At 35.6% G+C, this 22,473-nt stretch overlaps 1 protein-coding gene across 1 annotated transcript in view; it reads left to right on the top strand.

Annotated features, from left to right (window-relative positions):
- Positions 1–22,473, top strand: part of CTNNA3 (catenin alpha 3) — a 1,555,380-nt gene that overhangs the window by 1,425,711 nt on the left and 107,196 nt on the right. The window contains exon 15 of the mRNA XM_036264901.1: positions 8,165–8,346. Coding sequence (XP_036120794.1) covers positions 8,165–8,346 — 182 coding nt within the window. The remainder of the gene's footprint in view (positions 1–8,164; positions 8,347–22,473) is intronic.

The raw sequence follows: 22,473 nt of genomic DNA, 5'->3' as shown, positions 1-22,473 counted from the left end.
AGAGAGATAGAAACATCAATGAGAGAGAACATCCGTTGGCCACCTCCTGCATGCTTCCACTGGGAATTTGGTCCACAACCTGGGGATTTAGCCCACAACCAGGAACCTAACCAGTTCAGATTTTCTAAACTCCAGCAAAATGTTCTATTTTTATTTTTGACATATTAAAAACCAAGAGGTGCATGGGTCGATGCTCAACCACTGAGCCACACTGGCCAGGCAGTGTTATCATCTTTCAACATGTAATTAAGTTTAGGATAATTAAGTTACTTGCTACACAGCAAGTACTTGGCAGACTTGGAGTTTGAATGGAGGTCTGTATGACATAGTTTTTGCATATTCCTGGTTATACAACTTTTTTTTCCCTTTTTTATCTGTTTCTTTTAAGAGGTAAAAAATCTCTGAAAGTGTTTAAGTAAAGAAATAATGTAACCATATCAATATTTTAAGCAGTAGTTCTGTGCATAATGAAATAAAAAGCAGATGAAACAAAGATGAGAAGAACATTTGTTCTATTAATATAGTCTGAGAGGAATGATGAGGACTCGTGTTTGCAAGTAGACAGGGAAAAAATCATTAAAGAAATTAATTTCTACCTTATAGAGGTTATAGTTTAGAGATGTGTGAATGTAGGTGACTGAGAAAAAGCAAAATCCTATAAAATTTTAATTCCACAAGCCTGTTCTGCTTCATCTCTTAAATATTTTGTTAACAACTATAAATAAACATTTATTATGTATATGTCCCTATTTTCATGGAACTTATATTCTAGGAGAAGGAGACCAAGACACAAACACACACACACACACACACACACACACACACACACACACACACACACAAATTAATACATAGATAACAGTTACCACTATTCCGAAAAGTGATATCCATTCAGAGATCTTGTGGCAAATGAGATACGATATATATGTTCACAAATAATTATACTATGAAACAGAACAGTATAAACATCTCGAGGGAAGAACTGATAGCATGTTCTGAATTTTTTTACATTATGCTTGAGAAGAAAGTTGATACTTGGAAATGTGAATAAGTTTGGACCAACAAAGATGGGGAAAAGGAAGAAGCTAACAACAGAATTAATGAACAATATATATCTATCCTCAAGGTGTTTAGCTGCAACAGCAAATAGCTTAGTTCAGCTTGAGAGTCCATGAAAAAAAGATGACATGACCTTGAAAAGCTGATGGGGCAAAGGTCATGATGGTTCCTGTGACCTAATATTTACCCTTCCAGATATATACTCAAGAAAAATGCACCCATTTGTCCACCAACAGCACAAGAGTATTAATTATTCAATATTTGTAATAGCCAAAAGTATAATGTTCCCAAAAGCTTATTAGTAGGAAAACAGATTTTAAAATGGTACATGTTTGCACAGTGAAATACTATGTGTATAGAGCAATGAAAATAAGCAGCCTCTATCTCCATGCAGCAGTGCAGATCTATTTCAAATATGTAAATGTCGAACATGGAAAGTCAGACACAGGAGTACATACACTATTATTCCCAGTTTATAAGGTTCAAACACAGGAAAATCCACAGTTACAGAAATCAAGATAGTGATTGTTCTTGTGGGATAGTGACTGAATAGGACACGAGGAGCTTCTGGGATGCTGGTCATCTTTTTGTTTTTTTGATTTGGGTGCTAGAAACATGGACTTGCTCAGTTTGTAAAAATAGTTCCAACTGTACATTTCTGATGTGAGCATTTTTCTATATGCATTTTCCACTTTAATTAAACAAACTGATGACATTCTTTATTTAGTAAGAAGATGGGGAAGGCATATTTTTTAACTGAAGAGTTACACAGTTACACAAAGTCAGAAAGATTGAGTCAAGTGGTAGCAAGACGGCTTGAAAAGGAATGAGAAAATTAAGACTGCAACCCATCTAGCAGTAAAGGGAATATAAAGAAAAGAGTGGATGTGGAGAAGTTTTAGAGATAAAATGGACAAACTTTGTGCTTAACAGAAAAGGGAAGTATTTATTTTTTAAGGAGATTTCAAAACTGGGTGCCAGGCAGTATTTCTGAGAAACATAAAAATCAAGAGGATAAAGGATTTGGCAGGTGTGGGTGAACGCCGACCATCGGCCACATGTGGCCTGCCCCTGCTCCTGTAAGCCTTTCAGCTAAGACAGTTTTTATGTTTTTAAATGGATGAAAACATTTAGAATAGATGTAATCATAATAATTGACCTGTGAAAGTTAATAAAACTTGAGTTTCAGTGTTCACATAATGTTTTGTTGAAACATGGCCACACTCACCTGTTCGCCTAGTATCTTTGACTGCTTTTCATCACAGAGCTAAGGGATGCCATAGAGCAGTATGGTGTGGCCTCCTCAGGATACATTATTTATGTCTTGCCCTGTACAGGAAAATTCTGCTAACCCCTGTTTTAGAGGTAAAATTGTAAATGATATACATACTTGTTTGTTTTTTGAAAGGAGGGTAACTAGAAGAAAATTCTAAGGACCACTGTGTAGAGTGAAGAACTTAATCTGTTAGTGTAAGTAACAGTTGGCATTTAATGGCACTTAAGAATTTGGCATTGTGTACTCATATACATGTACTCAGTCACAGTATCTTTTAGAATCTAAGTTTTCTCATCTGTAAACTAGAGACAATGTTATTCACCTCACAAATGAATTGATCTCTACAACAGCCTGTGAGGTGAATAACAATGTCTCTAGTTTACAGATGAGAAAACTTAGATTCTAAAAGATACTGTGACTATACTCTAGAAAGTGATTATATGGCAAAGTACAAGGTGATAAATACTGTCTAGGAGAATGTGGATATTTTGGTATAGACTGAAAATTTGCTCATGTTTGTTGGCATAGTGATAGAACAAAAAGTCTAGATCAGAGTTTTTGAGGTTGCATGCTGCTCTCCCACTTACCAACACAAGAATCTTTTTTGTTACTATTAAGGTTTAGTTGACATATACTTTTTATTAGTTTTAGTTCTACAGTTTAGTGATTTGACAAGGTATAGATACCTAACAAAGTGATCACCACAATAAGTCTAGTAACCATCTGTCACCGTACAGTTATTGTGATATTATTGACTATATTTCCCTATGCTGTGCATTACATCCTCATGATCTATTTATTTTAAAACTGGAAGTTTGCATTTTTTTTGTTGACACTGTCAACAGTTTGTTCTCTGTACCTATGAGTATGTTTCTGTTTTGTTTTAATTATAGTTTTTAAGATTCCAAATATAAATAAAATCATATGATATTTGTCTTTCTTTGACTTATTTAACTCAACATAATATCCTCCAGTTCCACCTGAGCTGTTGCAAATGGCAAGATTTTATTCTTTTTATGGCTAAGTAATATTCCATTGTGTGTGTGTGTGTACCAGATCATTTTTATCCATTCATCTATTGATGAAACCTAGGTTATTTTTATATCTTGGCTATTGTGAATAATGTTGTAGTGAACACAGGGATTCATAAGTCTTTGTGAATTAGTATTTTCAGTTTCAGAGGTGAAATTGCTGGGTCATATGGTAATTCTATTTTTAATTATTTCAGAAACCTTCATACTCTTTTCCATTGTGGAAGCACCAATTTAGAATCTCACCAATGGTGCCCGAGGGTTTTCTTTCCTCTATATCCTTACCAACACTTGATATTTATTGTCTTTTTATAATAGCCATTCTGGCAAGTTTGAAATGATATCTCAGTATCCATTTTATTTGCAGTTCCCTAATAATTAGCAATATTAAGCATCTTTTCGTGAGTCTCTTGACTGCCTTTGTATGTCGTTTTTGGAAAAATGTTTATTCAGACTTTCTTCCCATTTTTAAATTGCATTGTTTGTGTTTTTAATGTTGGGTTGTATACATTCTTTATATATTATAGATATTAATCCCTTATTGAATATTTCATTTGCCAATATTGTCTCCCATTCTGTAGGTTGTCTTTTTCTTTTGTTGATGTTTTTTCACTGTGAAAATCTTTTAGTTTGATGAAATCCCATTAATTTATTCTTCCTTTTGTTATCCTGCCTGCAGGACATATCCAAGACAATATTGTTAAGACTGATGTTAAAGAATTTAGTGCCTATGTTTTCTTCTAGGAGTTTTATGGTTTCAGGTCCTACATTTAAGGTTTTAATCCATTTTGAGTTTATTTATGTATGTAGTGTAAGAAAATTGCTTTGTTTCTTTTTTCTTTTTTTGCATGTATCTGTCAAGGTTCCTAACGCTATTTATTGAAGAGACTGTATTTTCTCCATCGTATATTCTCACCTCCTTGTCATATATTAATTGACCGTGTAATCCTGGGTTTGTATCTGGGCTCTCTATTCTGTTCCATTGATCTGTGTGCCTGGTTGTTTATTGTTTTTATTTTGTTTTTGTTTTTGCCAGTATCATACTGTATTACTATAGCTTTGTAGTATAGTTTGAAGTCAGATTTGTTCTTTCTCAAGATTGCTTTGACTATATGAATTCTTTTGTGGTTCTATAAAAATTTAAGATGTTTGTTCTGCTTCTGTGAAAAATTCAGTTGGTATTTTGATAGGGATTGTGTTGAATCTTTAGATTGCTTTGGGTAGTATGGACATTTTAACAATATTAATTCTTCCAATCCATGAGCATGGTATGTACTAACACTATAATTTTGAGAAGATAACTTAACACTTGGAGACTTAGTTTCATAATCAAATAAAATTAGGATAATAATATACTTACCTTATAGGGTTGCTATGAAGATTAAAGTTTAAATATATGCAAGGTGCCTAGAAGAGTGTCTGGCATCTATAAACATTATCTATTTCCATTGTCTTTGGCAACTAATACCCAAATCAATTGACATAGAGTATAATCTCATTCAAGTGGCAATGATTCAAAAAGCCTTTGATAGATGTTTATATCACAGTTCTACTCTATAGATGTGAGCAGGAACCGAGACATATAGCCAGCAGTCATAATGTTAGAGAGTCCACTTACCTGATTGATTTAAAACCTTGTGCCTCAGTTTCTTTTTTATCTGCACAAAATAAACTAATAAGGAACTTTCACCCAGAATTCCTAAAGTATAAGTATTGTCTTAGTGCTATTTTTAAATTTTCATAATGATAGAAATTGATTGATAGCATACAATAAATCATTCATAGAAGCACTAAAAATCTTTAGTAAAGATGCCAGTCAGTACTCTAATGTTTTATTGTTGTTTCTTCTGAGAGAAAGAATCAGATTTTACTAAAACTTTTAGTTTTGTAAACTATTGCTCAACTTTTGGCCCTTATCTTGTCAAAAGTAAACATCTGCCAATTGTAAGTCATCATGTAAATTGATACGCTGTTAAGGAAATTTAGTGTAATTGATGAGATTCCTGTTCATGACATGGTCATTCTCAAGGTTACCCATTACCTATGTCCTGCATGCTGGTTGGTAGCAGCTGCCACTATTGTTATTTTTTGTCTAGGGAAACTCAGAGAAGATGGTTAAGTGACTTCTTCAAGGTCATATTGGAAATCAGCAGCACTCAAAAAAACAGAACTAGGAATACACTCAATAAGACCACCTCTTGAACATCTTTAACTTCACTATGAGGATAGTGAATAACTGTCCATGACATACCACTAGATATTCCACTTCAAAATTATTTATTAGATCTTTGAGATAAAGACCGTAGAAAAGCGGTCCCAACTGAATCTATCTACAGCTATTATTATTTCAAAGTTTAAAACAATTTTGTGAAAATGGAGTTAATGATAGTGATCAGTGGACAAGATAGAGAAAATTTATTTCTGTGTTTGATTGAGCTAGTTTAATGTATTAGCAGTTTCTAATTTACTTAATGTGCTAGCATACTATTGATCTCAAACATACGTGAGCTGTGTGTCTCCATTTGCATGCCCTGCCATATGCCAACAGCTGTAAAAGTTGCTCTTCTTTTAACATATCACATAGGCCACGTTTCCTGAGGAAAGAAACTACAAACTATTTTTGGTTCCTAAGACAGTCACCTATCTAAGCTCATCAATTAAAAACCTAGTCTCATAGCTTAAGTTAATTCTTCAAATAAAATAAAAATGAAACAAAAGCACATTTTTGGTGCTAGATATATAAATATATTTTATAATCTTCTTATCTTATTGAATAGGAAATATATATAATTTATCGAGTAGTCGATATGTGTCATGCAGTAGGTTAAGGAATTTGAAGCAACTTTAAATCAGAAAGCCTTGTAGTTTATTTTCTTTAATAGTTAAAATTTAAGCATGGATAATTCTGAGACTTTACACATGCCCAGTTATTTTAGACCTTGAGTTAGGTTTATAATAAATAAATAACAAATATCAGATATTTGATGTTGGTTCTTTAATTGTAATTTTTTGGTTGGATTTTTCATTTACCATTTTTGAAAATTCTTCATTTATACACTTAAGCTATTTTTTTTGTATTGTGTACTATTGATTCAATAAAATGTATTTTCAGTATTCTGAACCTGGTATCCAGAACATTTCAAAGCTTTTCTGAGGTGATCTCTTCTTATTTCCCCATGTATAGGTGTCCTAGAGACTAGCGTCTGGAAATAGGCATTTTAAGGATCACATATTCTATGTGAATAGTCAATAAATAAATTCCACATATATGATTTATCCCTTTTAAGTGATACGTCTCAGACCTATGTACTCATTCTACTACTAGAATATATATGGATTATTTTTGGACAATATGATTGCATAGATTGTTGCATGAAATTTTATGGTATTGATATTATCAAATAACTGTTTCTTCACATTTTTTTTTATTTGACAAAAAGTTATAGGTCCCAGGTGTTAAGGTTGTGAATATGGTAGTTTATGGACTTAGATGGTTTTCTACCTATCCCATATTATAAATTGCAAATGAAAGATGTGAGTTGCATACTACTCAAAATTCAACATACCTGAAGAATTGACTATAGGGCCAACACACTAAGTTCACTGTGCATGGAGAAGAGCACCCCAAAAATCAGAATGCTAGTTAGGGAGGGCTGTCTTAATACACCCTGCTGATAACATTTTTACTCTTCTCTCCAAATAATTTGTATATACATATAAATCGAAATGTGCTTATATGCACAGAATACACATACATTCTAATTATTTTATATATATATATATGTGTGTGTGTGTATTTATGTACAAATGACTTACAAATGTATACTGTTGCTGTATAAATGTATGCTGTTGCAGTTAACCGATATATAGTCAGTATTTATGTAAAGATCTATCTGACTATGTACATACATACATAGAAAATCTCATTTCAAGATAAATTGTGATATACCTCTCCTCTACCTGTTGAAGTAAACTAATAATACAATTAAATAAAGTATATGTTTGTTTGTTTTTAATCCTCATCTGAGGATATTTTTATTTTTATTGATTTGAGAGAGAGAGAAACACTGATGCGAGAGAAAAACATCAATCTGTTGTCTCCTGTACTCACCTCAACTGGGGATCAAGCCTGTAACCTAGGTATATATGCCCTGACTGGGAATAAAACCTGCAATCTTTTGAGGTACAGGATGATGCTCCAACCAACTGAACCACCCAGTCAGGGCTATATGGTTTTCTAACTACGTAATACATTACATAAGTTTGTATTAATTTTAAATTTTAATGTGTTAGATATTTGAGAAGTTTGACATTTATACTAAGAAGTAATTTAAGTATGTCAGACACAAAATTATACATTGTTATTCTCAAATTTAACATTGTAGTTCTAGAGCAAAAAATTATAATTCAATATATTTTTTCATATAAAAAATAAACCTAGTATGTTTTAATTATATGACTTTAAAAAAGAAAAGTAATATGGGCCATGGGTGGGTAGCTCAGTTTGTTAGAGCATCATCCTGATAGGCTAAGTTTGTGGGTTAGATTCTTCTCTGGTCAGGGCACATACAAGAATCAATCAACCAATGATTGCATAAATAAATAGAAATAAAGCGATGTTTCCCTCTTCCCCTCGCTCTCTTAAATCAATAAAATTAAGAAGAGAATTCTGAACCAAAAAAGTGTACCATGTCTGTTTTTAAATGAACAAATATGAACATTCTGTAATGACCACTTTTTCCTAAAATGCTTTTTGACATAGTGAAGTAATTACAAATCTAATTATCACATGTTTCAGGCTAAGATGACACAGTTGCCCGAGGCAGAGAAGGAAAAGATTGCTGAGCAAGTTGCTGATTTCAAGAAAGTAAAGAGTAAGCTGGATGCAGAGATTGAAATATGGGATGATACAAGCAACGATATTATTGTTCTGGCCAAGAAGATGTGTATGATCATGATGGAGATGACAGACTTCACAAGGTAAATATGTGGAAAATGATGTATAATACTTATAATGGTTAGAAACATGTTTTGCATTAATAAAACCTCAAGATTCTTTGAGTGGCAGGTGCTAAAATACACAGGTGGTAGGAAAAAGCAAATAATATATAATTCCAAAGTTGCAGATGAGTTGTTCTAGAGATTATGGTAAATAAATATGTCAGTTTCTTATAAACTGCCAAGGAATATTTTAGAATCAACTTGACACTCTTTTACCTCAAGAATCTTCGCTGTGTTTCCTATGAGCATATTACTTTTACAAAGAAATTGGTAAATCAAATTACGATTTCTATCAAAGCTATCTGAATGTTTTATTTCTGTAGCTACATAATTTATTATAATGATTTATGTATCATCAAAATTAGTGACACCTTTTGCTACTGAAACAACTAGATATTTTGAATACAATGACAATGATATATATGAAGGAATTACACATTGTGTGTATGTATGTGATAAAAAAAAAATTGCAGCAGAATGCAAGGGGATGGAAAAATTGAAACTACTAGAAATAAACTGTTGAGATAACTGGGTTCGGACTGGGAAAGAAGGGAAATGAATTATGATGATAGAAGCATAGGAGTAAGTCACCAACAGGTGGTGAGTATACAGACTCCAGTGACGTTTCTCTTGCTCTGCGTCTCCCTCCCTCCCTCCCTGAACAATTCATGTTTCACTGTTGACATACTTGAAATCGGGTTGGATGGTGCTAAAATATGATTTGGAAAGGATGCTCAGTGACTTTGAGGGTGTCATCATCTGTAGCTAGGGTGTTAGAAGTAATTCACAACCCCACAGAGTGAAACCTCATTGGAAAATAGATACATTTCATGTTTTGCAAAACCTAAAACAGCCCAACATCCTCACAGTATATAGGTGTCACTGCCAAAGGCTTCCACAAAATAGGGACATCGTATGTTCAAATAGCAGCAAAGGCAGAGTCGCAAAATTGAATATTGGACCCTGATACTCTCTTGCACTTGAACTGAGTCCTGATTCAGTTTAATTTTAGTTCATATAAATTGTGATAGATCTTCAGTTGTTTTAAAATGAATAAAGCGTTTTTATTTGCTTCTTTTTTACTCCAAGTTCTTTTTTAAGAGTCTCCTCAGACACTACAAAGTTTTTCCTGAGGCTTAAATTTAGCAGTTTTATATATAGGCTGGTTTTCAGTTCCACCCACATCATATTTTTTTCATTGCAGGTGTTTCGACTTGTTTGTAATTGGACCCGTGAGAATGGGGGTCACAGTGTTTATCAACAAGTAGTTGATCACTTCAGTACACTCTCTGTCCCACATATAGATGTGAAATAGCTATATATTTTAAAATATAATAAAAAGAATAAATAGTAAATTATCCTTTCTAAAGTGTCACTGAATGCTCTGTTTTCTCATTTTCTCCAACTGCTATTTTGTTCTTAATATAAGGCTTCACACAGTAAACTTTGATAAAAGCTTACGATGTTCTACACTATATGATTTCTCATTTTTATTTTCAGGACATTTTGATTGATTGTTGTACTGTCCATTTTATTGTGAAAGAAAGTGAGATTCATAGAGGTCAGATAAATTGCTCAAGGACACACAAATGAAATGACTTCCAATTGGAGTTGGTTCACCTTCAGAATCTGGGTACCTACTCAGGTTCTGGGTAGAAAGGGTACAAAGGTCTTTACCCTTGTATTAAACAAAGAAGACCCAGTCCTTCCCCCAAGGGGAAAACAAGCAGACACATTGGAAATAACAACAATAACCGTGTGATGCATTGTGTGCTTGCAGCTGTAACTACATGAGGATTTCAGAAGAGGAGGATTATCCATGGGGGCAGAGTAAACCGAGAACAAAAGTATGAGCAAGTGAAGTTTGTATTAGACTGTAAATGACATAAATGAGATACAAGGATTGGATTGTAGAATGAGAGGATGTAAGTGAGAAAATCCACAGAGGTGGAGGACAGATGGTGGGTATGACTCAGACCAATTTGTGGGACTCTAGAAAATTATATAAGTACAGGAAGAAGCTAAGAGGGGCATGAAGAAAGTGATAGATTATAAAATTACAGTCATCCTTCATTTATTGCGGTTAATCCGATCCAGACTCTAGTGGTTGCACCTGGTGTTGAAGGATTCCTGGGGTGCTTGAATACATAGGCCTACAGTCCACACGTACAGGTATTTTAATTTTAATTGTAATACAGGGGTGTATAATTGACTCAGGCAACCGAGTGCGTGCTGTATCATTTTCACTGTCTCAATCAACTTTTTAATGAATATATTTGTAAAAACTGTGATAGAGTGTAGTCGCGAAAGTTGAAGCACGAAGTGGCGAGGGATGACTGTACTTAGCAAAGGGACAGGTTTTTTTTGTTTTGTTTTTTTTTTAAAGAAGAAGTAGGGAACTACTTAAAAATCATGATCATGATGTAAACCAGAGCATTCTAGGAATGATAGGCAGGAAGAAAGACAGACCCTTTAGAATGACGCCCTTGGCAGAGACCGAACCCGTGAGACTCTAGCCACTGCTGGGAGACCCACATAATTAGATGGATTTCCGAAATTCTGGTATTGGCTAATGGAAACTTAATAAGTTTCCGAACAGTACTGTATCAGGGGCTGGAAAAATTACTTCTGTAAACTTGATGTAGCCATTTCTGAGCCTTGGCTCGCACCCCTTGGCACACTGACCATTTAGTACTTCGTGGAGCCAAAACTGGCGGTCTGGAGCAGGTTTCCTCGGGTTGTTGGTGCAGTTACAAATAGGGTAGGGCATCTGTGTCACCACCACTGTGATGCATTCATTCTAGGGCAGACAAGCCAGACCTCAGTGTTCTAAACAGGATTTTTCCTTGGCGAAAGGCCATTCGTATAGTCACATACGCTTTGCTGCCTTATCATACTGACCCTGTGGCATTTTCTAATAACTCAGCATTTCTTTTCCTCAGTCTCTGGTATTTTCTAGAATCAGACTTAAGGACTTAATACTTGCTGGAGGGAAGACTTTCTCCTTGCACTGATTAGTTTTCCAGGGAAGCATCTTCCAAATTCCTGAGTAGAAGACAGGGACTCTGGGAGTAGAGGTGTGAAGAGGGGCGTGGCTTGTAGTTTCTATATTTAGCATTCGGTATCCACACATTCTTTTAATATTCCTGTTTTTATTAAAAGATATTCCTCCTTACATAAGTCCAAAGACTTCCAATGCAGAGATTATTTAAACTTCAGAGAATAATGTCTGGACTTTTCCTGGGATGAGGGAGAGGCAGATGTCCAGGGGTGTGGAGTAGGGGAGGACGCAAACTGTGCTTTCCGTCTCTTCCTCTACCCCAAATTTCAGTCATCCATGGATCCTTCTGTTTCAGTGCGCTTGATTCTTAATTTTTCCACTGCTGGTTTGGGCTCCGGCTTTAGCTGGTTAACTACATTATTTACCACTTGTCTTCTGTATCCTAGTTTCTATTTCTAGCTGATATATCTTCTCCCATTCTGTTTTCTTCAACCTAGGGGGTTTAGACCTTTACAAGGGAAAAACAAAGTTCATCTGTAGTTGTAGTGAGGTTTGGAGAAGGAAACAAATATATATTTGTCTGACAATCTGCCGTCTTAACCTGGACGCCCACTAAAATTTATTAAGTTTGTGAAAGTTTTCTCTTTATGATATTTAGAGGTTGGAATACTTATTTTTTTTAATGGTAAATTCTTTTTAAAATTTCTCTTTATTGTTGAAATTATTACAGCTATCCCCCCTTTTTCCCATTGACCTCTTCCAACCTGCCCCCCACAGGGGTGCATATATTCTTGCTGACTGGTGTTTCAGGATCCTGAGGATATATTCCTAGAAGTGGGACTGTTGTTGGAGAATAAAGGGGGCCAGATGCCTATGGCATTTGTGGGTAGGAGGCTCTTGCGACATCTTAGAAAATGAACTGTCAAAGGCTGGCACAGGAGAATGGATGGCTTTTGTTGGTGTATAATTATACTTCCTGGGTTGTGAAGTCCCATGTCCCTCCATTCAGTCCTGGAAGAGGGGCAGTTGCGGGTTTAGCAAGTCCAGAAATAAGGTAAAATCCAGAGTGTCTACTTCATGATGCAGCTGGGTTCAGATCAGGGTTAGTCCAGATTTAGTTGATTCATCTATTGCATGCATCCCACGTGGCTGGGGGCTACGTGGTGAGTGCAGGGTACAGGAGCCCCACAAGCTGGGAGTCTGCCTCAAGGGGAGAGGGATAAAGGGGGGGGGCAAGAGAGAAAGAGAGAGACAGAGAGAGAGAGAGAGATTTTCTCTAGAAGATTAAATATTCAGGTTTCCAGAGTTTTCAGTGGCCATGACTATTTGGGCCACTGACTGGCCTCCAGGTATGACAGACAGGTAGGCTCCTCCTACATCCTTCAGATCTCACTGGGCATCTGTCTAAACTGCCGTTGTCCAGACCCTGCCCCCACATGTAGAATAGATTAGAGTATTAAATGAGCTACTCTTCCCTTTACTACTTTTGGGCTAAATAATAACCAGGTCATTGCACCAGTAACAGGATCACTGGGTCAAACTGCAGTTCCACTTTTAATTTTTGAGGAAACTCCATACTGTTTTCCATAGTGTTTGTACCAGTCTGCATTCCCACCAGCAGTGTATTAGCGTTCTCTTTTCTCCACATCCTCTTGTCGTTTGAAGATTTGTTGATGGCAGCCATTCCGGCAGGTGTGAGGTGATACCTCATAGTCATTTTAATTTCCATCTCTCTGATGATTAGTGATTTAAACATTTTTTCATACGTCTCTTAGCCATTTGTCTGTCCTCTTTGGAGAAATGTCTATTTAGGTCCTTTGCCCATTTTTTAATTGGAATGTTTGTCTTCCTTTCATTGAGTTGAATAGAATACTTATTAATGATTTCATCATCAATTACAGGCCGCTTTCCTTTCTCAGATAAACTCTGTCCAGACAGTCTCTTGTTTTTTTAACTTAAACAGTTTCCACATCTCAGGGCTTACATAATATTTGAGAACATCTAATTCATTTTTTAAGTTGCTGAAAAATCATGGGGAAACAGACAAAAATTGATAATTCTTCCTCAAATCAGAAATACAAACCATCATCTAAATCTTTGTCAAAAAATTATGACTTCTAAGAGTGTATAACTTGAATGTTACTGTTAATGAAGTTAACAAATTGAAAATACCTGGTCAAAAGCAGTACTGCTTTACACACTAATATTTTTTAAATTATGTGCTCAAACATATACCTGGGTGGTGTACCCATCCTCATAAAATTTTATATTTTAAGACACAATGTGATATTAATTTTTACTTGAAAAATGGTGAATTAATTTGACAAAATGTCTAGGTTTTTCTAGAATTTCTGTGGTTTTATTTACTGAGCACTGACTGAATTTCGGGTGCTGCCCTTGGCATTAAAGGTGAACCAATACCTACAGTGGAGCATTTTGAACTAGGGCAGCATAAGTTAGAAGGAAACTGGCTTATCCTGTGTACTTAGCACCTCAATTGGCAATGCTTCTGGTTTTTTATTTCCATACTGTCTGAAAGGTTAAAGTTGGGGGTGTGGTGTGCAGGCATGCTAAATAGCAATCCCAGACAGTAAATAGAGAAAAATTGGGTTTATTTAAAGAAAAGGGGATGGAGGATGGGGAGATCCAAAGGGAATGGCCAAACGTCACCGAGCCATGGGGTGTTGGGTCGATGATGGCAGTCCCCAGGAGCTGGAGTTTCATCCTTAAATGCAGCCACTGGCAGGAAGCTTTTGTGGTCAGTGGGCTTTGGGGCCTTGGTTGGTGGGTTTGGACAGTGGGTTTGGGTCTACATTAATGTGGATGAGTGATTGGTGCTTCTTTGGCAGTTTTAATTTCTTGTATGATTTGATTCCTGGTGTCCAGCATTTCTTGTCCAACCAGTTCTCCTGGTCTTTTGTTCTGTGATAGGGAGGCTTACAACATGGCTGTTAAGAATGATACTGCCTTGTAAGTCCTGACAATATCCTTAAATATGTTGTCAGAATCTCTGCCAAATCATTGGCTAAGCCTACCTGTTGCCAATGGGCCAGTTTCTGAAAGCATACTGTCACTCTAACTTTATGGCCTGTTGCACTCAAGTTAGGATATGAAGGAGGAGTATGTGGATCCAGAAGGGTTTGCTGTGCAGCACTGAGCTCCCAGCTTTCCTCAGATACAGGATCACCTCCATAATGACTGTGCAGTGGAGGCGATTGAAAGACTCCAGCTGCAGGGAGAAGAAAAAATTTCGGGCTATTCAATTGCAAGTTATTTATTTATTTTATTCATTATATATTTGAAGTAAATATTATACCAGGGAGGAAGAATTATTTTTTCTGTGCTCTACCATGATGGCTCTTTTTTTTTTTTTTTTTTTGGATGGCGTGTGAGAGTAATCACTAGCTCCCATTGCCTTTTCCATGAATATTCTCTCTGTAAAGAATTGGACTGTAGCCCTGGCTGGTTTGGCTGCACGGTTAGAGAGTTGGCCCATGGACCAAAGAGTCTTAGGTTCGATTCTAGCCACGGGCATGTACCTGGGTTGTGGTTCGGTCCCCAGACCTGACTGGAATTTTGCGGGAGACAACCAATCAATATGTCTCTCAAATCTGTGTCCCTCCCTCCCACCACACACACTCTCTATCTGAAGAGAAATGGAAAAATATCCTGGAGTGAGGATTTAAAGAAAAGAATTGGATTGTTTTACTTCGTGGAATTTGAATCACTGGAAACCATTATTCAATCATGCCAAGGAGAAGTGCTTTAATATAAAGGATAATGATTCTGTCTGCCAATTATTCTAATGTGATACATAATTGGTAAAAATTCAGCTTATTTACAGCTTAGAAGTGTTTATCAAAATTACCTGAGAGTGAGAGCACAGACCCCTTTTCTAAAATATGGCATTTCAGTGTCTGTAGTGAATGTTTGAGAGAGGTCAGTGAAGTGGCCATCAACTTCCAAGTGGCCAGAGAGTTCTGTACTGTGTGAGTCTGCAGATTTCAGGTGGAGAGAATTAAATGATGTGTTGTCTTAGATCACAAGAGACAAAACTGTCAGAAATGTGGGGATAAACAAAGATCCCCCAAATGAGAACAAACAGAGGCTAGTTAGCTATCATCATTTGCTTTTGGTAGAGACTCAAAGACAGGCAGGGAAGAGGAAAAGCTTCCAAATGGGAAAAAAGAAAAAGAGACTTCAGGATCTGGGATTGGAGTTTGTTGACACAGGAAAAACTCAGGTTGACTAACTAGAAGCAAGGCATCTTATGTGATTGATTTGGAGAACATATTTTGCTTTCTGATTGTTACTGATTTTAAAACAAAGGTAGGCTGGCTGTTGTTGCCCAAATCCTGGCTATTCTGGGTCAATTGCTACAAAGGCTGTGGTTTAGTTTCTTAACCTTATTGCTGCAGAAGTTGTGGGTCAAAGTTCTGTCATATTTTGTCTGGCCATTGTCCTTTTGCATATTCAGTCTCTCAAAAACCTAACTGATAAACATTGCTTTGGGATAGTGATGGATCAATAATTGTATAAATAATATTAAATTTTATATATAAAAACAAAATATTTATTCAAGAGAAAAACCACAGAACTTATATGCATGTACGTATAACCAATGGACATGGACAACAAAGCTGGGGACAGGGTGGGGGAGATGAAGAGGAGGATGTCAATAGGGAAAAAGGGAGAAACATCTGTAACAAAAATAAATTAATAAAAAATAATAATAAAATAAAAATCAATAAAGAAAAAAGAAAAAAATTAACAAAACAAAATATTTATTCTTATAGGGAGAAAAGCAATCTGTGATCATCTGTATCCTAAATCAATAGTCCAATGAGTTTAAAAGTAACTGGTTTTAAAAATATATATGTAAGACAGTGAAATATCTCAATAGATAGATCTTTGTGAATATAACTAATTTCATCAGTCTTATTCCTGCTGTGTTTCAAGAACCCTTAATTAGCAGTTTGGCATTTATTTGCTCTTCTTCAGTAGTTTGACGAATGTATTTTTAAAATTGTATATTTTTTTCCATAGTTGATATCTGAAATTTTTACTCCTATGGCAAACTCTCTCATTTCTAAAAATTTTAATGCTTTCTCTTCTACCTCATCATGTTCTCTTATCTCAGATCTTTCAACACCCCTCCCCCCCCTTCATTTAGTTATTTCTTTCTTCCTTTCATTTCTTATATAGCCTAGACCACTTGGTCTATATTATAACAACTCTTTCATGAAAATCTTCATGTCTTACACACTAAATCTCAACCCTGCCTCAATCCAACCACAGTGTTTTATCCTTTGTTTGGGCTTCAGACTGTGAATTTCACTCATTCTTTCCTTTTGATCAGGTTTATGTTTGTACCCGGAGATGTTAAAGAGCAAGGGAGCCTAGGAGAGACTAAATCCTCACTGCTCTTAGATGCAGTTGCATCAGTCTTTTTTAATTTGGGGTAGGGTGGTTCTGTCTCTAGATGAATTCTCTTACTTTCTCTAGGTCTTTGGGTTCTATTGTCCACTCTACATTGATTATAGATATTTGTTTCTACCTGTTCCATCCTTCACTTGGAATAATTACCCACCTTGAAGGCAGTCTTTGATATTTACATTGTGTAACCACATTCCCTGATTGTGGGTAGGAATTGACCTCAGTGTCCTGCTGTGGCTATCACAGATTCATTAGCCAGTCCTTTCTGCTTGGTCTTGCAAAGAAGGTAAAGAAGGTTACAGGTCAATCAGGTGCAATTATAGAAAGATTAATTATCATTATCATCATAGTTGTTCTGACACTTAAAATATTATGCTACTATCCTCTGCTCATGTAATGGTAGAGGTACTGTTTAGTGGTTTTACATTTTCCATGGAAGCTTACTCTCTGCTTTCAAATTTTTATGTTTATTTTGTTATACTCTATTTTTACTATAAACATGAGATTTATATCACAAGTTGTAACTTATATAATTTTTATTGCATTCAAATAATTTTGTCTATAACAATGAATGAAAAAAATAAAAGAAAGAACTATCACACCCATTTTGGTGGAGGCCAACATATCCAGAGTTTTAGATACTAAATTAGATACTCTTAGCAATTAAATGTTTTAGAAGGGAGAAGTGAACTTTATATTTTCCTTAGAAAAATACCCTGTGCTCCAAAATTCCATCATTGTCTGCAGAGAACATTTTCTTATGTCCCACTGGGACAGTTAAAACTTCAGGAAGGGGTTCCATCAAATTTCTGATCTGATTAAGTTGATAGTATGCAGGAAAAATATAAATAAATCCAAAGAAAATTATGTATGAGCATGAAAACATTAAATATATATTTTTTTGCCTTTTGAACATTAAAAAATCTTTATCACAATTTACCCACTTATGCAGGAAAACTTATTCAAAGTTATCTTAAAATAATTGATTTTAACTATTTGAAATCTAAAAAAAGTTTTTAAAGTCCACCAACATATTGTGACCTTGAAAAAAGAAGATGAATTAATTAATGTAAGCTATTTCATAGAAGTTTTGAATTTTCAGTTTAAATATATACTAAAACTACCTGAGAAATTAATTCTCAAGTAAATAATTTGAAGGAAAAACTAAATGCAGTGGTATAAAGACCAAGAAGATGTTAAGAGAATCCAAAGATGTACTGAATTATTTCTTCACTCATGTAATCATTCATTTATACAAGAAGAAAATATTTATTGAGCACCTATTATGCACATGCTTCTCTTCATATAAAAAGCAAAATGTAGATTTTGTCCTTAAGTTCTGCCCTTAAGCACTTATAGAAATTGGGAGAGGAATAAATATGAGAATTGGGAACCTAGGAAGTGATCAGGTATGCCTAGAGAATTGATAAACACTTGACAGATGAGGAACTATTTGACCTCAGTCTTGAAGAGTAAGTGGGAGTTCCCCAGGGAAAGGAAAGAAAAGCATCCTAGAGAAGGACATGAAATGCAGGTCATAGGTAGAAGAAGACAAACAGGAGACAGAGCACTGGTGTGAGTTGGGAGAACATCATAAAGGGCTTGAAATGGGACCTCCCACTTATAAAAACCTGGAGATGTCAAGTGTTTTAAAATGACTCTAATGTGTTGTATATAGAAAATGGGGAGAAATAATGGTGCTACTATATTTTTTCCTGGAATATCTATTTAGGGGAAAATAGTATTTTGAAGCTAATGAGGAGTTCAAATGCAGATATTTGGGATTTCAAAGAAAACACGCAAGTGAAAATATCTAATTTCCTATTGTAAAGGGGAACTATCATTTAGGATAATATTGAGGACAGATTTAATTTGGGAATTATCCTCAGAGAAATCATTGTTAAAGTTTTAAGCGTTAATGAGTTTCTCAAGGTAGGCTATGTGGAAAGAGAAGAAAAGAAAAATATAGTTTGGATATTAATAACTATTTTAAATTTTAAACTATTATAACATCAAAGATTCATTTAGTCTGATTTTCTTTCATAAGTTATTAAAGATTCTTGTACATTGTCTATTCCTCTTATAGAAATGTGAAAAAATACCATCCTTCTAGGTGCAGGAATGGAAATACTTTATAGGTGTTTTGTTATCCCATGCAGACCCAACTTGTCATGTCTCCATGGAAAATACAACTGTACTTCCTTTAGTTCCCTTTTTCAGACTGGAGAATAGTAGTCTAGAAGAAGATATATTTGTATTTTCAGTAGTTCCTCACTCTAACAAAAAGAAAATGGAAATTTAACGTGAATCTGTACCACAATCCTCTCATCTGTACAGGGGCCCAAATACAGAATAGCAACAAGGTTCAAGCAATGAACAATTTTTTAAATTTTATTTTTAAGTGGAAGCTAGAGTCTTATATCATTAGAAGGAAGTTTCAGTAAAATTGTCACTGGAGATACCATAATAAATAAATGCATGTACTCTGCACAGAATATTTTGATATTATAACAGTAATATTTTGTTCAGGATCTTTTCGCCTTATGCTCCGCTTTTTGAGGCTGATTTAGGAACAGAGGCTGGGGTGTCACAGCAGACTGTCGGTGTATATTATTTGAGTAGAAAGTAAAACAACCACAGTTTAGGATTTAGGTGGATAAAACCCAGCACTGTGGCATGAATGCATATTGAAAGCAACTTGCATTTCCTTCCAGGGTGGAGTACTTTGGATTTTGAGCTTTTTATTTAGACTTGGATATACAGGATGCTCTCTAATTAATATCTGCTTAATTAAGATGAGCTATGTCACTAAACTCGAAGTATACATGATTTTTAGCTTAGTTTTGTTTTTCTTCCCAGCAAATTATCTTTTTCACTGAATTTTCAGGGACACATGGAAGTATTATGCATAGTGGAAAATGCCAAGAGGCTACTATTTATTTGTCTGGTGTTGAACAATAAAAACTGACTTTGGATCCAACACACCAGAGTTGAATCCTGACTTTGTCACTAGACACTTTCAGTGGTGTGGGCATATCACTAATTCAACTTCAACATAAATTTTCTTTTGTCGTTAAAGTGAATAAACAAAACCCACCTGATAGGTTTCCATAAATAATGCATATAAATAGCACCCAGTGCAGAGAAAGTGTAGTAGCTGGGAAACAGGCTTTTCCATGGGATCCTGAGAGAGGCATTCCAAGGATCCACACACAGGAGATTGTGATGTGGCCAGGTGGTTTATTAGTGATGCAAAATCAAAGTAGTTCCCCTCCTGGTCTCCCAGTTTCTCACCTCCCTTCATCCTGCCATAGAAAAAGTACACCCTGTCTTCAACAAGGCCAAGGCCAAGGTCAGTGCCCTGAGTTTCTGCTTATAGTCCTTCCAAAACAACCAATTAACTTCCCAAGATTTCATGGGTTTGCACTGGATTCTACCGCATGAGGAATGATTCCCTTCCCAGGTTAGACTGATAGTCCTCTATGGTTAAGCACCTCCCCTTTTGACTTTTACTGCACATGTCCTGCTCCACGCCCTTACAATGGAATACCTGAGTGGAAAAGGGAGGAGTGTTAATCCCATTGGAGGGACAATTCCGAGATTCCCTGAGGGGTGAAGCTGTAGCTTCCTGGTGAAGTAAACTGGCTTCTGCTTCCCAGCTGAATATGCTCAACAATGTCTGACCATTGCCTTTGCTTCATTTTTCATCAATAATTAGCTAATTATGGTAACAGAAAGACATAATAAATGGTGACTGTTATTTTCAAATGACTTTACATTATTTTTAAAATAAAAATAATGTGAATAGACAGGAAAAAAACTCCTAGGAAAGAGTTGGTGTGAAATTTTAAATTCTTTATAGAATTTTGTGCACACGCACGCACACACACAGAACAAAACATGGGACACATCCACATAATGCAGAGTAGGGGAATGAGACAGTATATAGTCAACAGCTAAAGGTTGGAAATATTTTGGCCATAAGATGGCATGGGTCAGACATCATGGATACTAATTTGTGGATAGATAATATTAAAGAGCCAGAGATGAAATACAGTTTGGGTGATATGGATTATGTAGGGAGAGGAGTAAATTATCCTGCACTGCCTGAAATGAAGGGGAGATATTAGCTCTGCAGGTAGGCATTTCTAACAAATTTTAAAATAGACAAATATTGAAGGGGTGTTGTTTTGAATAAGTATAAAATTTGGTTTGGTGTATTCTTCATTTTTCTGGATTAAAAAAAGTGATTCTAAAGCAATGCAACTATACACTTACAGAAGAAAGTAGTCCTGTTACAGTTTTAGGCACATTATAACTAACATCATAATATCCCTTAAGATCTACCTCCTACAAAATATTACATTAGAAAGAGCAGATTCAAGCATTGCAGGAATGTCAGTTTGCCAGCTGGCCGCCATGTGTTTAGTGTTTAACAATGAGTGTTGGCTGACCTCTGCTAAAGAACATGAACAGTATCTGGGTACCTGAGGCTATTGTAACCCACAAGCGAAAACACAGTCTCTCAGACTTGTAATGGAATACTACGAGATGTCAAGGTGAGTCACATCACATAAATGTCACCTGCTCTGACAGCATTCCGCACATCTGCCCGTGGTGCTTTCTTCCGGTGTTCTCCGTGTATAATGAAGCAACTCTTCGTCTTCCAGTGCAGTGATAGAAGGGAACATTTTATATTTCAAATCTGTCTCATTTGTTACAACTAAGGGCAGATACTGAATCACAGTTGCTGTTGATGAGAGCAAAACTTAGCATAACTACACAGGACCAGTAACCCGAAAAAGGCATGAGTAGCTCTACAGAACTCTCTAATGACCGCATTTTGCCAGTGGAATTGCTGACTTTGGGTTCAATATTTGCCCATTATTTTTAATATAAAAAATACTTTTAGTTATTGTTTTCAGCAAATTCCATATTCGAACATAAGCAAATGTTTCAGTCCTTAAAAAACTGTCTCTACTATGTTTTTAAGTCCTAATTTATTCCTCTTTTTTCCCTGTGTGTGTGTAGGGGGGTGTTTCCTTAAATGTCCTTTCCTTAGTATTGCCATGAAATCACTTCTCTTCCTTTAATTATTCTGGCCTCTCTCTTTTTTCCTTTTGCTACCCAGATGGCTACTTTATGTTTGTTACTGTTCATGGTAATTACTTATCAACATACCTTCTGGTTCCTTTTCTTCTATTTCCCTGGCCTTGACATAACTGGGTTATATTTGTCAATTTTGTCCTTTTCTTTCCAGAATATGCTTCTTTTATCTGATCTCTGTTTTCTTCTTCTTTTTGTTTTTCTACTCCCATTTTTTTCAACATTTGCCACTTTCATATCATCTTAATATATCATCAATGATTCTTTCCGTTTATTTTCACCCCTTTCATTTCCTGCCTCCTTTTTATGTGGCTGACCTCTCAAGTTTCTGTGCCACACCTTTCTGCTTAGATTTATGTAATGATTTTCCATATCATGCCTTTACTCATCACTTTCTTCATTCTCACTTGTATTTACTGAGGTCTACTACATGCCTTAACATAAGGACCTAAAGATAATATGACACAGACCTGGCCTTCAAGAAGTTTTCCATGTGGAAGAGACAGATACATATATTAACCAACCAATAAATATGTAGAAAGTTAGGGATCTGTATAGATCCA

This window comes from Molossus molossus, unplaced genomic scaffold (genome assembly GCF_014108415.1).
Source record: "Molossus molossus isolate mMolMol1 unplaced genomic scaffold, mMolMol1.p scaffold_m16_p_17, whole genome shotgun sequence".
NCBI lineage: Eukaryota > Metazoa > Chordata > Mammalia > Chiroptera > Molossidae > Molossus > Molossus molossus.
The sequence above is the reverse complement of the archived record's forward strand: the minus strand, read 5'-3'. Positions and strand labels throughout refer to the sequence as shown.